This window comes from Mastigoproctus giganteus, chromosome 6, assembly GCF_048544385.1.
Source record: "Mastigoproctus giganteus isolate SK-2022 chromosome 6, ASM4854438v1, whole genome shotgun sequence".
Classification (NCBI taxonomy): Eukaryota; Metazoa; Arthropoda; class Arachnida; order Uropygi; family Thelyphonidae; genus Mastigoproctus; species Mastigoproctus giganteus.
In genome coordinates, this window is record NC_143580.1 from 56,269,778 (window position 1) to 56,285,048 (window position 15,271).

Sequence of the window (15,271 nt, forward strand, 5' to 3'; positions counted from 1 at the left end):
AGGAATGTGAAATGGGCAGGGATCTTGTGGTTTGCATGACATGGGGGGGTGTCCAAACTGTTGGATGCATTTCTTGATGATGCAGTTAGTGAACTCTGCAGGATAATTTTGAGGCAGAGAATGTTTCTAATTTAGTCAAGCTATGGGATTGAGCCTTGGGACTATAAAGATTCAGGACCATCAGAATCAGACCTTTAATTAGTCCAGCCTCGATGCTGGGGGGGGGGGAAGCTATTTAAACAGAAATCTCGAAAGGTGAGAGTATCAGTTTCCTGTAAACAGCCATGCAGAAAGAGGCTCTCTCATGTGGGATTGGAATTTGTTCAAATTCCTTTTCCATCATGGTAGGAATAATCTGGGCAACTTGGGGAGAGTGATATGCCATTTCACAGCAATTGCGAGAAATGTTTTCAGTGATGCTGCATTGAATGGACCAGGCTTCTATGAACTCTCTCTCTTGTGATAATTGTGCAAGGCTTGGAGGATCTTAAGACTCTTAAGGTTAAAGGAATAATAATAATTATTATTATTATTAATAGCCATATGGTGCAAGGAAGCCTGAGGCTTATGCTGCACCAGGAAAAAAAAAAATTCCCGAGTTACCCTGAGTGAGAGAGAGAGAGAGAGAGAGAGAGAGTCAAAAGTAGAAGGGAATCACCAAGAAAGAGAAGAATGATGATATCCAGCTTGGCACACCCAGGGTCCTGAGCTGGATATCATCATTCTTCTCTTTCTTGGTGATTCCCTTCTACTTTTGACTCTCTCTCTCTCTCTCTCTCTCTCACACAGGGTAACTCGGGAATTTTTTTTTTCCCTGGTGCAGCATAAGCCTCAGGCTTCCTTGCATCATATGGCTATTAATATTAATAATAATAATTCCTTTAATCTTAAGATCCTCCAAGCCTCGCACAATTATCACCAGAGAGTTTATAGAAGCCTTGTCCATTCAATGCAGCCCAGGTGCCAACATCACCGGAAACATTCAGGTTCACTGTCCCTCCCTTCTGAATTTCCCTCTTCCCCGACCTCAGGTGCCACCTAAAGAAACACCTCTGACTCCATCTCCTCTGGTCCCTACCTCATTAATCTTCATTCACCTTCTCCCATGTCCATTGTTTCTTCTGCTAGCACCAGGAGGTCCCAGAGAATTCAAGACAGACTTGTCAGACAGCCAACTGAACTGTCCATTCAATCCCCAGTCATCCTGTTTTATTCATTATTCAAAACAGATGGGCCAATGCCAATCAGCAAAATGCAGCTTTCTCTGAAGGCTGTGATGGTATTGCAGTCTGTTCAACTGCATGAAATGGTTGCTGTTGAGAGTATAGAGCTACCATAGATTTACAACTCTGACCAATCACAATCTTCCTCTACCTTTGTCAGCATCATCAAGTCTCTCACTCGAGGTGGCTACATCCTGTGCTCTTCTTTCTCATTCTAAAAAAGACACACCAAAATCTGCTGTTGAAGGTAATACTCCAGCTGAAATGTATGCTATTCTCCTCTTCCCTTACTTTTTCTTGAGGAATATAGGCTTATATATTCCTCAAGGAATATAGTGCGGCATTAGAGGAAGGGTTTTGAAACTAATAGAACTATGCCAAAGACAGACATGCATAGTTTTCTAGTTATTTGTAATATACAACTTTTATTTAACTTTTGTGGTTTTCATTAAATGACCTTTGTATAAATAGATAGATTCTGTTAACTGCAGTTGCCTTGTTTACTTTTAGTTTAATTCCTCATCTAATTTTCTCTCAGTTATCATAAAATCATTTAGGTCACAGTTGGAATTAGGTATACTTCTTGTATCCTTGTCCATAAAAACTTCATGTGTGAAATGTAGATGCAAAATATTTGTTTGAGTATCTTGAACATGATCATCAAAGTTATGTTAGTCATATTCAGTGATTCAAAGTGCTTCATTCCTTCCCTTCTAGCGGCAACAAGCAAACTTTCTTGCTGCTTTTCTTCAGATTCTTAGCCAAAGACTGCTCATAATCTGTCTTAGAATTTCTATCCCCATAGTAACTTGATTGCAGATTAGTTTATATATACTATAGGCTTCTGTGCCCCTGATAATTTATAATCATCCCATGTATATTTCTTCTCTGCCACTATGTTCATCAGTTCATCTGACAACTGGTTTAAACATTGAACAGTATCCCTCTAACTGCTATGATTACTTCTTTGAACATTTCCCATTTAGAATTTGCATTTATTGAATAACATCAGTTAGTTTCACTGAAAAGAATTTTTAAAAACTGTCTAAGACCATTGTAATCACTTTTGGAGAAGCAGAATTCCTTCCCTTAATTTTGACAGTGCATCTTTAAGTTAATGCACATCAGTGAATTATGATTACCACCACCTAGTGGTTCCTTTATTGACACTATTGTTTTCCCTTACTGCTTTTATACCATGCTAATAAGAAAATCCAGTAAATACAGAAATGTTCTACAACTGAGTGAGTGACCAGTCCAGAAATTTCAATAACAACTGGAAATCTTGACTTTGAACAGGTCTTTAAATAACCTTTAAGTAACAAATAGACTTTAAATAATAGTCTTAATGGAAATAATCTTCATGGGTTATTTCCATTAAGAAATAACTATGATTTAAATCACTATTAAATCATAGTTTACTCTGTGATAATTATCTTGTTAAAGAACATCACTTTCCAGAACCTGTACTGGTCTCTTGAACACACACACACAGCTTCATGTTTGCCAGGAGATATAGCAGACAAGTAAGAGAAGGGAAGTGATATCATAAGAGAAAGTGATTGACCCTCAATTGGTCAATTAGAGAGACCAAGCAACCTGTTCTACCCTACTTCCCCTCCTCTTTACAGATGAATTCTCTAGTATAAAAGAAAAAAAAAAAAAAAAAATTGAAACCACAAAACAAAGAGAAAAAAAACCAAATTGTTTATTATATTAATGAAAAATTTTATATAGATATTTATTTTTATTATCATAATCTTATTTATTTATTAATATAAATAAATAACATTTGTAGAATACAACAGAGTATAAATTTATATTCTGAAACAATGCATCCATAATGTATCTGTATCCCTCTCCATATTTCTGTTTGTCTTATTTTAAAATTTTCTGATATGAATAACTACTTTAGTTTTTCTATTGATAAAATTCCTTTCCACCCTATAATTTTGAAATTTTTTACATTAAAAGTATTAGAGCATCTATCCTTATTCAGTAATCTCAGATTTCCTGGTATTTCCCATATTCTACAAGTTTATGATACTCTCCTACTGTCATTTAAAAAGACCCTCCTGTCTCCCTGATGTAAATTTTCCTGCAGCTGCACATAATTTTGTGAATAGTGTATCTGCATCTTGTTGGGGAAATGGTATCTGTCAGATTACTAATTTTGTTTATCATACAATACATTTTTATATATTCTCATGGTTTTCTCTCCTATTCCTTTTATATATGCCTCAGGGGCTCACATTTGGTGAGTGTGGGCTTGGCAAACCCAGGTCCTGAGCTGGACATCATCATTCTTCTCTTTCTTGCCTTCTTGGTGATTCCCTTTTACTCTCTCTTTCTCTCTCAGGGTAACATGGGAATTTTTTTTTTTTTTTTTTTGGCTGGTGCAGCATAAGCCTCAGGCTTCCTTGCACCATATGGCTAATAATAATAAGCAGTTATGACTGTTTTTTTGAATTTTTCTTTTCTGTATTTTATCACTATTAAGTGAAGAGTACCTTTTCCGCAAAGGAATATGAGGGAAATTACAGAAATGATACTTCGCTTAATAGTAATAAAATAAAGAAAAGAGGCAAATTAAAAAAAGGTGTCACATTTTCTTATTATAAAGGGTTAAAGATATACTATAACAATATACTGAGAAAGATGTGTGCTGTGTATTTATAAAATCAATGTTGTGAAATAAAGGGAAAGTATCACCATTTTAATTTTTGTTACTATTATTGATTATTTATTTTTATTTTTTTCAGGATATAACATTTCAGCAACAATTGGCAGCTTGTTCACAGGCGCTTGAGCTGCCAGTCTTATTAACTGACGTAACTAATATGGCTGATATAGATCGATGGCTTATTTTTAGCATTCTAGAACCAGAATTTGTAGCAGGAATAAAGATAGCTTGTGTGTTTGGAAGTTCAGGAAATGAAGCACTTATTGTTAACAAGGATGATGATGTGTATGCACTTGGCTCAAACTGTAGTGGTTGTCTTGGTCTAGGTGATTCTCATGGAAGTCTGGAACCTCGCAAATGTATATAATGTGTATATTAAATATATAAATATATATATATAAATGAAAGATGTATATGTGTAAGTATGTAAATGAAAATCAGGATATGCATAAAAAGTAAAAATAATGCAGTGATATAACTAGAAATTATAAATAACCAGAGGTATGTTCCTGATTTTTCTAATTTTCTTGATATTCATTTATATAATTACACTTATCTAAGTTTATTGCTTTACTATAACATATGAATGAGTGATGTTAATTCAAGAAGTTTCATTTTCTGTCTAATTTAACTTTATATAGCTCAAATATAATAATTGAAGGAATTAATGGTGCATTTTAATGATATTATGTTATATGTAAATAAATATATAATGTATAAAGCTGTATGTAATAAACAGGTGAAGTAAAAGAAAGAACAGTAGAATATAACACAAACCTTAGAAGCCATTATAATGTACTTTATGAGGCTTGATTCAGAACCATCCCTAGGCTAGTAGCTATTACTTATTTCAATTATTAAGAGTAACAACAGAAAGATGGTCACTGCTAGGGTGAAAATTTTTGAATAATTCAAACAAGAGTTGAAACAATAAGGTTTTAATCTATGCCCAAGTATGGATGTGAGGCAACAGATGAAAGAACAAACATAGAATACGTAAATGAAGACTACAGTCATTTATATCACTTTGCACAATGTAAACTATGTTATTAACCATGCATAATACAATATATACAATTTACACCTATTTATGCAAATTATAGGTGTGTTTTTCATTTATCTTCTCTGTTTCTTTCATCCATTATGTCTCACATCCATACTTTGGCGTAGATTAATTGTCTTGACCCTTGTCAAAGATATCCAGTAATTTCATTCTACGTTTGTAATTGAGTGGTCATCCTTGTTTTGTTATGCATGACCCTTGTTTAACTAGTGGCTACTGGCTTTGGGCTGATTCCTATGTTTATTTTGTTTAAATAAATAAATATTATATATCATTTTGGATTTTATATAATTTAAGTTAATTTTATTTTTACTTAATTTACTAATATGTATTGCAAACTTTTCTATCCATCATATGCACCTTTATATTGAAATATGTACTATATATGCTATATAATATCGGTGTAAATACACCATAGTTTACCCACAAATTTAACTACATAAGTAGTGTAACAGCATTGTTTGATATTATCTCATTGTGACTACCTTCACAACGAGATACCAGGTATTGCACTATTTCGAATAAATAACGCTTCTCTAGTAGAGGAGGCTGCTGTTATTTATTCTTAGTGGGCACCACCACCACACATGCGTTTCGGAGCTTGTTGGCTCACTCATCAGTGGGCAATAAAATTTGATAAAATCAAATTATGCCGTTATACTACTTATGTAATTAAATTTATGGGTAAACTATGGTGTATATACACTGATATTATATAGTTAATTTCACCCATAACTTATTATGCCTTATGCATTTAGTCTTCAAAAGTACTATATACGTTTACAGCAGTCTTCAGATGTAACAATACATCCATAATCCATAGAATACAGTTGGGTATGCTGTGGAACTATAGATATAAATAATGAATCAATTATTAGCCAATGTAAATAATTAATAAATTACCCTGGCCAACAGGAATTTTACCTACACTAATATATCAGATGTTTACAGTCAATTTTTATATGTTGAGTTTGAAAATAATTCTTAAAATTTCACATTGCATCACAATTTTTATATACATACATATATCTTCCTACAATTTAGGGCAGTAGATATGAAACACTGATCTGTTGTTTTACCTGTAAATAATAATGTTTACATATGGAGAGTTAACACAGTCAACCATGTCTATCTGCCTCCCACCTTTCTCTTTCTGTAATGCAAAGACAGTTGTAGTGTGAGTATGTGTACAGTTTATCTGCATATCTGTTGCATCTGAATTGCCCTGACAATTTATGCTGTGTTTGTGGATGATTTACAACAGAAACTCAGAGGAAGATAATCTATGCTATTAATAAATGTGCATATTCTTTATACTTTGGTTGCAGTGATTAGGACAAAACTTGGGCTCCACATATGTGCTGTATTATCTGCACTACAAATCTGAGGATGTGGCTAATTGAGAAAATTAAAAGTATGCCTTTCGTTGTTCTTATGGTGTAATGAGAACCGTCCAACTGCATTGACAATTGCTATTTCTGCATGACAGAAATATCAGGGATGGCCATAAAAAGCAAGTACAGCATTGAATATCCTAATGTATTATCTGCAGTAAAACCTGTTCCATGTAAGGAAGACCTGCCGATACCATATTTCCAAAATCATGGGTTAAGGGAAGCCACGATGAATATAGCAGTAAAGGGAATATATTTTGCTTTTATAAAGATGACAACAGAGCTTGTAGACAGTTTTTAAATTCCTTTCACTGTGACCAATTGATGTTAACTGCAAATTCTAAATGGGAAGCATTCAAGGAAGTAATCATAGAGGCTACTAAGCTTTTTATACCAACTAAGAGATGTTGTTCAAGGTTTAGGCCTAATTGGATGTCAGAAGAACTGATGAGACTAGGAGCAGAGAAGCAAAATGCATGGAATGATTATAAATTAGCAGGGGACACAGAAAGGCACACCAAAGCAGATTATGAAAAGTATTTGGCTAAGAATGTAAAGAAAACTATCAAAGAATTTGCTTATGTTAACACTAGAAGGAAAGGGATGAACAACACTGGCTCATTAGATATGAATGGCAAAACTATTGATAATCCTGTTCAGGTTGCTGATAAGCTAAATAAATGTTTTGCGTCTACATTCACTTGTGAACTTTTGAGGTGAAACTTTAGGCATGCTCAAGGCAGTTTTCAGAGGGGAGTAACTTGTGTTTGTGGATTGACAAAAAGCAACGAAAATGTGACTGTTGCCATGATTAAATGCATTACAGGCACTCTGAACAGCCAACTATTGTACTAGGATAAATGCCCCGAGTTCTCTTGCGATCACCGAAGTTAAGCAGCGTTTGGCCCGGTTAGTAATTGGGAGGGGGTTAGTAATTTTGAAGCAAAATTTCCTTAGGCGTGCTTCATGCAGTTTCAGATGGAAGTAACTTGCATTTGTGGATTGACAAAAAATGCGATAGAGCAAACTAAGCCATAAGTAAACACATTACAGATGCTCTGAACAGTGAACTATCATACTAGGCTGAATGCCCTGGTTATCATCCGATCACCAAAATTAAGCAGCGTGCTTGGCACACACACACACAATTTTTTTTTAGAAATGGAAATACCAAAAGTATACCAAGTAATAATTAATTGGGAGCTAAATGATTTTGTGATAACTAGGAAGAGAGTGTAAGAGAAATTATCAAAAAGTACCTGGGGCTGATTGACACTACAAGGTGTGTCCTGACTATTGTCTTGTACAACAGGATAGTCACCCCCTTGTCCCTGCTAGCAAAATTCCTATATATTATTGACAAGACTCCATGACCTGCTCTTGCAGCCTGTCTGCACTGTTTAGCAAACTTCATATCTGACTGAACAATTACCCCCAGTCTTTTTCACTCTCCACTTCCAACACAGTATTATCAGTATTGTGAGTGTATTACCACACAGTTGGTATGTTTCTCATGGGTTACTGCTATCCATATGCAGTACTTTCCATTTGTCAGTGTTTAATTTCAGTTGCTACTTCCCAGTACATCTACTCAATTTTTCTGGATTCTGTTGCAATAGCATACTGTCTTTACTGTTGTCAACAATCCTGCCAACCTTTGTATCATCTGCAAACTTGGACATCACACCTGATATACCTTCATCAATATCTTTGATGAATACACATAACAACAATGGGCTCAGCACCGAAACGTGGGGAATTCCACTAATAACATTAGTCCACGAAGAGCAGTGTCCATTGATTACCACTCTCTGTCATCTTCCACTCAACCATCCCTTTATCCATTGTAGCAACTTGCTCTAAATGCCATACTGCTCCAATTTGTATAGCAGTCTTCCATGTGCAACAGTATCAACAGCTTTCCTGAAATCCAAGTATATGATATCAAAATTATTTTTTGCATCCAGTTCCTTTGTGACCACATCGTAGTATCCAATCAAATTGGTCAGAGAAGACCTCCCTTAACGAACCCATGCTGTGTCTTAACTATTACTGCAGTCTTGTTTAGATGATCCTTCAATACTTCTTTAACCAGTGACTCCATTATTTTCCCCAGAACATAATGTGTTGGAGTTACTAATGGAAAAAAACAGGTGCCCATATATTATGCTAGTACACTAATGCAGAGTATAGTAAATAAATTTGATGAATTAGAAGTACTAATTAAGTCATCAAATGTGGACATTACAGAGATATCAGCAACATGGTGCCACTGAAACAGAGGAATGGAGAATTTCAATATGGGAAGTACTATCTATACTGAAATGGAGAGGAGGGAGGGGAAAGAGATGCTCATGGTTACAAATGCACAGAATCTAATGCAGTGCTCCAGGTTACTGTAACACTGAGTCACTTTGGTGTGACATGCTGAGAAAACAAAAATGAGAGTAAAAGTAAGATATAGGCCAAATGACTGTGATAAGTAGAATGAACTATACAGACAAATAGAGCAGTTCAGTAAATGTCTTATAATGGAGGATTTTAAATTTCAGAAATTGAATGAAATTTGTGGTTGATCACACACAGAAGCAGAATTTTTTGGATGATTATCTCTTACAGCAGCAAGTTAGAGAGACAACAAGAAATACTCTTGATCTGATTATCAGCAGTGCTTTCTCATGCATTAAGAATCTCCAAATACACAAATTACTAAGTGGCAGTGATCACAGTATGCTGATGTGGAATTTGCTTTAAGATATAAAAATTGTCAAGTGTAAAGAGAAAGGATCCTGCCTTCATAAAGGAGACTACAATGGTCTTAGACAGTTCCAAATTCTTTTCAGTGGCACTAACTGATGATGTTACCAACTGCAAATACTAAATGAGAAGTAACCACAGAAAATAAATTGTCAAGGAGCACAAAAACCTAGAAGTACAGGCTAGACTGCAATCAAATCATAAAGGGGATTAGGCAAGTTAAGGCAGATGAGAAGTCTTTTGCTAAGAATGCAAAAAAAAGTAGCAAAGAATGCTTTGCAAGTTAACAGTTAACACTAGAAAGAAAGGGATAACTGTTATTGTTAATGGGTTTTTAGGAGCATCGGCAGCTAAGGCCATGTTACTCTGTATATTGTCTGTAAATTGCATGTGTTCTGAGGTTGATTTTCTGTTTGCTGTACCAAAAACCCGCATTTCCGGGAGAAAAAACCATGCTACCCTCACCTGAGACCGACTAACTCAGCCATATTATATTCATATCTGGTCCACTAGATATGAATATAATAACTACATAGGTTGCTAACAGACGGAATTAATATATTTTACAACTACATTTACACATGAAAGTTTTTATGAATGGGGGCCAGAAGTATACCAAGTTATAACTGAGAGCTAAATGATTTGGTGATAACTGGGAGAAAAGTTAATAAGGCATTTGGAGATAATGTAATTTAGCATTAGCATTAGTAGAGGCATAGGATGTAAGAAAGCAAGCTTATACAGCATCAGCCAAAAAAAAAAAAAAACCCCTCCCATTTCTCCAATCCATTCATTCCAAATATTTGTCTAGTTATCCCTTGAATTCAATTAAGCTGTCAATTTCCACAACAACAGATGGAAGTTTGTTCCAGCAATCAATCATCTGCTGGCTAAAGACAAATTTCCACACATCTATTCTACAACCGTCTTTCCTCAATTTGAATTTGGACCCTCTGGCAATTAATCTGGGCAAGAGAAAAATCCCATGAACATTGAGCTTGCTCAAACCATTCAAGGCCTTATATACCTCAGCCAGATCACCTTGCAGATGCCTAGTCTCCAGACACCAATTTTCAGAATTTAAGCCTTTCTTCATAGGAGCAACCCTTGTTCCATTCACCGATCTTGTTGCCCTTCTCTGTACTCATTCTAGTGGCTCTACATATTTCCTAAAATAAGGCCTCCAGACCTGTATACAGTACTCAAGGTGTGGCCTGACAAATGCCTTATAGAAGGGGATAATCACCTCCTTATCCCTACTAGAAAAATTCCTGTATTTCAATGACAAGACACCATGAGCTACTCTTGCAGACCATCTCCACTGCTCAGAAAACTTCATATCTGGATGCACAATTACTCTCTGGTCTTTTCATTCTTCACTACCCGGAGTGTAGTACCACATATACTCTGGGGTTACTGCTACCCATATGCAGTACTTTACATTTGTCAATGTTAAACTTCAGCTGCTACCTCCCAGCCCATCTGCTCAATTTTTCTAGATTCTGTTGCAGTAGCGTACTGTCATTAGTGTCATTAACAACCCTGCCACCCTTCATATAGTCTACAAACTTGGACATTAAGCCTAATATACCTTCATCAATATCATTAATAAATATAGAAAACAACAATGGGCCCAACACCGAACCCTGGGGGACTCCACTAATAACATTAGTCCACGAAGATCAGTGTCTATTGACTACCACTCTGTCCTCTCCCTTCAATCATCCCTTTATCCATAGCAACAATTTGCCATTGATGCCATATTGCTCCAATTTGTACAATAGTCTTCCATGTGCACAGTATCAAAAGCTTCCCTAAAATCCAAGGATATGATATCAAAATTATTTTTTGCATCGAGTTCCTTTGTGACCACATCATAGTATCCAATCAAATTAGTCAGACATGACTTCCCCTTAACAAACCCATACTATATCTGAATTATTACTGCCATCTTGTCTAGATGATCCTGCAATGCTTCTTTACCAGTGATTCCATTATTTTCCCTGGAACAGAAGTCAAACTAATAGGTCTATAATTACTCGTGTCACCCTTTGATCCTCCTTTGTGATTTGGGGACACATTTGCACATCTCCAGTCAATGGGACCTTCTCGGAGTCCAAGAAAGCTCTCATAATTTTATGGCTTAGGGTTTGCTTACTTCCTTTGCTGCCTCTTTTAATATAACTAGATAGATCCCATCCATCCCCAGGTGCTTTTCTTATGTTTAACTTCATCAATTTCTCCTTCACTTTGCTCTCAGTTATTACAAATTCATTTAACTCAAGTTTAGTTAAGCAAATTGCTTTATTCAAACCAAAAGAGAACAACATGAACAGACTTTCTGCTCAAGTGAGGCCTGTTGTTGTTTTCTGGTGGGTGGACCAGAACACTTCTGGTCCACCCACCACGACCTCAATCCCAAGCGGGACTATGAAGTAATTGACCACTCCCAACACTTTCGCCACCGCCTCTGGTTAGTCACTCAATATATTTTGTAATTCGAGAGCCATGAACTGCTGCAAAGCCATGAGACTACATCCCATCTTAGAGGCAACCATTTTAAGTCTAGACAAGTTCTGGATAAAAACTATGCATGTCCATGCAGCAACAATGAACACCAGTTTAATGATTGAATGACCTACCTCGTGCCCTTGCATGCCTCACTGCACGCACGACTATGTCCGTTCGAATAATTTTATCTCTAAAGTTTCTATTTGAGAAAGAGGCACATTTAGTCTCGAAAGCTACAGGTATCTATTTGTGATTAAAGATATTTTATTTTACTGGTTATACGCCTAATTATTTAAGTTGAAGCTGTTTGAGCAGGGCAAGGTTTCACAAACTGGAATGTAGAATGATGTGCTGTCATGAGCAAAACTGTGGATAGCATTTCTGGTCAATGGAAGAAGGTCATTAATATACAGTAGTGATAGAGTGGGAAAAAGAACTGAACCGTGGGAAACACCAGATTAGTGCAGAAGTTAGAAGGCAGAGTGCTATCTATCATCACCCGCAGTGAGTGATTAGAGAGAAATCTGGATACCTAATTACAAAATACAGTTGGCAAACCATAAGATGGAAGCTTATTTAGAAGACTTTATGCCATACATGATCAAAAGCCTTTTAAATGTCAAAAGCAACTGCTTGAATTTCACCAAACTTTTCCATTGAATTTGTCCATAGATCGGTAACATAACCAGAATATCACCAGTGGCTAGGATTGTCTGGTATTCTGGTAGGTAAATGAACAATCTGCACGAGGTCATTAGTAATTGCAAAAGCTTCAGCATCTCAACCAGCTGGGTCCATGTGACTAGAAAACAGATGCCAGCTGGAGTTGTGAACGTTAAAATCACCAAGGAAAATTACCTCGCTGTTAGGAAAGTTGGACTGGAGAAAGTCAAGTTTCAAAGTGAGGAAGTCAGAGTTCTAAGTGATTAGTAGAGTTGGGAGAACTAAAGAGGCAACAGATGAATTTGATAGAATGGGATAGAGAGATATTAAGCCAGGGAAGATCAAAAAGAGGAGATTTCAAATTAATGAGTCTCTGACAGGGAATATCAGAATATCAGAAAAGTGGTACTTGTGAAGTACCACTTTTGAAGCAAAAGGAATCATACAGCAAATAATTTGAACAACTGATACGAGCAGTGGTTGAACCAGCCAAGATTCTGTCAGAAAAAGTACATGGAATTTGGCAGACCGTAAGTGCAGTGTTCTACCCAGAAAGTTTTGCCAGCCCGGTGGCATTATGAAGCAGCCGGGTGTGGAAGTGTAATACTTCGCAATATTATAAAATTTTCTGTTATTTATAAATGTGACTTAAGCAATCCAGAGCAAAAATTAATTGCATAATTTAACCTTATATGCTCCTGTCACATTGATCTCGATTGCATAGTATGTTCAAATTAATTTTGATTGAGATCAGTGAGCAGCACCATACGGTACTGTGAGAATTGCTTAAATTTTAGCTGGCCGGTACTGCAAGAATTGCTTAAATTTTAGCTGGCCGGTCAGTTAAATTCACCTGGCGGTGCGCCCATTCTGAAAGTCCTGGGGACAACATTAAAGTGGATATGGACATCATTAAGATTAGAACTGACACCATATATTTTTGTGAAATCAACAAGAAAGTGTTTGCGAGGTTTAGATCTTTTTGCAGATAAGTTTGCTCTATTAGTTTGACAATTCATGGTATATTCAGTAGTAATAAAAGGTGGGGGGACATGCTGTATTAAGTAATCAAATTTTTGGATATGCTGTATGCATGGTAAGAATATGCCCAGCTACTTGACATAAGGCAGTGCAGATGGGCTGCAAGAGTAGCTCCTGGTGTCTTGTCATTGATATACAGGAATTTTTCTAGCAGGGATATGGAGGTGATTATCCCCTTGTATAAGGCAATGGTCAGGCCACACCTTGAGTACTGTATACAGGTCTGGAGGCCTCATTTTAAGAAGGATGTAGAGCTGTTGGAACGAGTACAGAGAAGGGCAGCAAGATTAGTGAACGGAACAAAGGGTTGCTCTTATGAAGAAAGGCTTAAGTTTTGCAAATTACAGTGTCTGGAGACTAGGCACCTGCAAGGTGAACTGATTGAGGTGTATAAAGTCTTGAATGGTTTGAGCATGCTCAATGCTGATGGGATTCTTCCTCTTGCTCAGAATAATCACATGAGAGGGCATAAATTCAAATTGAGGAAAGACAGATGTAGGATAGATGTGTGGAAGTTTGCCTTTAGCCAGTGGGTAGTTGGTTGGTGGAACAGACTTCCATCCTTTGTTGTGGAAGTTGATAGCTTAAATAAATTTAAGGCTGAGCTGAACAGGTATTTGGTACGAACGGAGGGGTGAAATGGGAGCGTGTTTTTTTTTTTTTTTTTTTTTTTTGGCTGATGCTGCATAAGATTGCTTTATTGCATCATATGCCTCTACTAATGCTAGTGCTAAAGTGTTCTTTGTCTGTCTCATTTTTCATTGGAGTTTGTTCTGTCCAATCCCAGGGGCCCACATCTGATGAGTATGGGCTTGGCACACCTAGCGTCCTGATCTGGATATCCTTCTTCTCTTTCTTGGTGATTCCCTTCTAGTTTTGACTCTCTCTCTCTCACTCACTCACAGGGTAACTCTGGGATTTTTTAAAATTTATTTATTATTTTTTTTATTGCTGGTGCAGCATAAGCCTCAGCCTTTCTTGCACAATGTGGCTGGTGGTAATAATAATAATAACATGGCCTCGACAGTGCCCCCCCCCACATACAAACTACTCAGACTCCCTCCAGTCATTATCTGGCAGAGTAGAGTCAGCGGAGTGATATACTAGCTGATCCGGAAGCCTCCCAGAGAGTTACCAATAGGTTCATTCTGGTGTACTAATTAGCAGCCGGCCTGCAAAAATGTTTTAGAGCTGTGACTTCGAAATGTAAGGAGGATTACATCTTGCCACGATGTCCATCTTAACCTCAGTGGACATCAATCATACTGCATGATGGAAGAGATGGGGGAATGTTTACTGGAGCTTTGCTCTGTAGACTAAACATGTGTCCCACTACTTCAAGCCTCTAATAAACAAAGTGTTGCACCAGTTGATGAGAATAATCTACCAACTTTTGATGCTTTAGTAGCATTAGTTGTGGCACATGATGGCAAAAAACAAGCTTATACAGCATCAGCAAAAAAAAAAAAAAAAAAATACCATTCCTATTTCACCTATTCATTCACTCTCTGTCCTCAAAATGATCTTTTTGTTCCCATCACCACATGCGCACTGTAAATGGCATATATTTAATTTTTTCATTTTCATTCAGCCATCATTGCCCCTGTGGCAGGTTAGTCAGCATAATACATTACTGTCCGCCACTTATTTGGAGAGGTCTGAGTTCAATTCTGTTGGTGACTATAGTAATTTCTAAAGTCCTCTTCAATCAGTGCTGAGTTAGTCAATCTCAGGTGGATAGTGGAGGTTCAACACCTATTAAAATAATAATTTGAATTCAGCCATTCTCAAAGTGTCATTGCATATTACAACAGGGTTTGTTTGCTTGATTTTCTGTTTTGCATCTAAAATATGGATCATAATTTTTCTTGATCATAGGAGAAATTGTTCTTTTTTTTGCTGTTCAGTTACGTACCTGCCATAAACATAACAGAAG

The 15,271-nt window shown here is 36.6% G+C and overlaps 1 protein-coding gene across 6 annotated transcripts in view; it reads left to right on the forward strand.

Annotated features, from left to right (window-relative positions):
- The window catches only part of LOC150084307 (RCC1 and BTB domain-containing protein 1-like), a 133,692-nt gene that overhangs the window by 11,429 nt on the left and 106,992 nt on the right, over positions 1-15,271 (forward strand). For all 6 annotated transcript variants that reach the window (XM_090375154.1, XM_090375159.1, XM_090375155.1 and 3 more), the window contains exon 2: positions 3,986-4,265. In XM_090375154.1, coding sequence (XP_090231280.1) covers positions 3,986-4,265 — 280 coding nt within the window. The remainder of the gene's footprint in view (positions 1-3,985; positions 4,266-15,271) is intronic.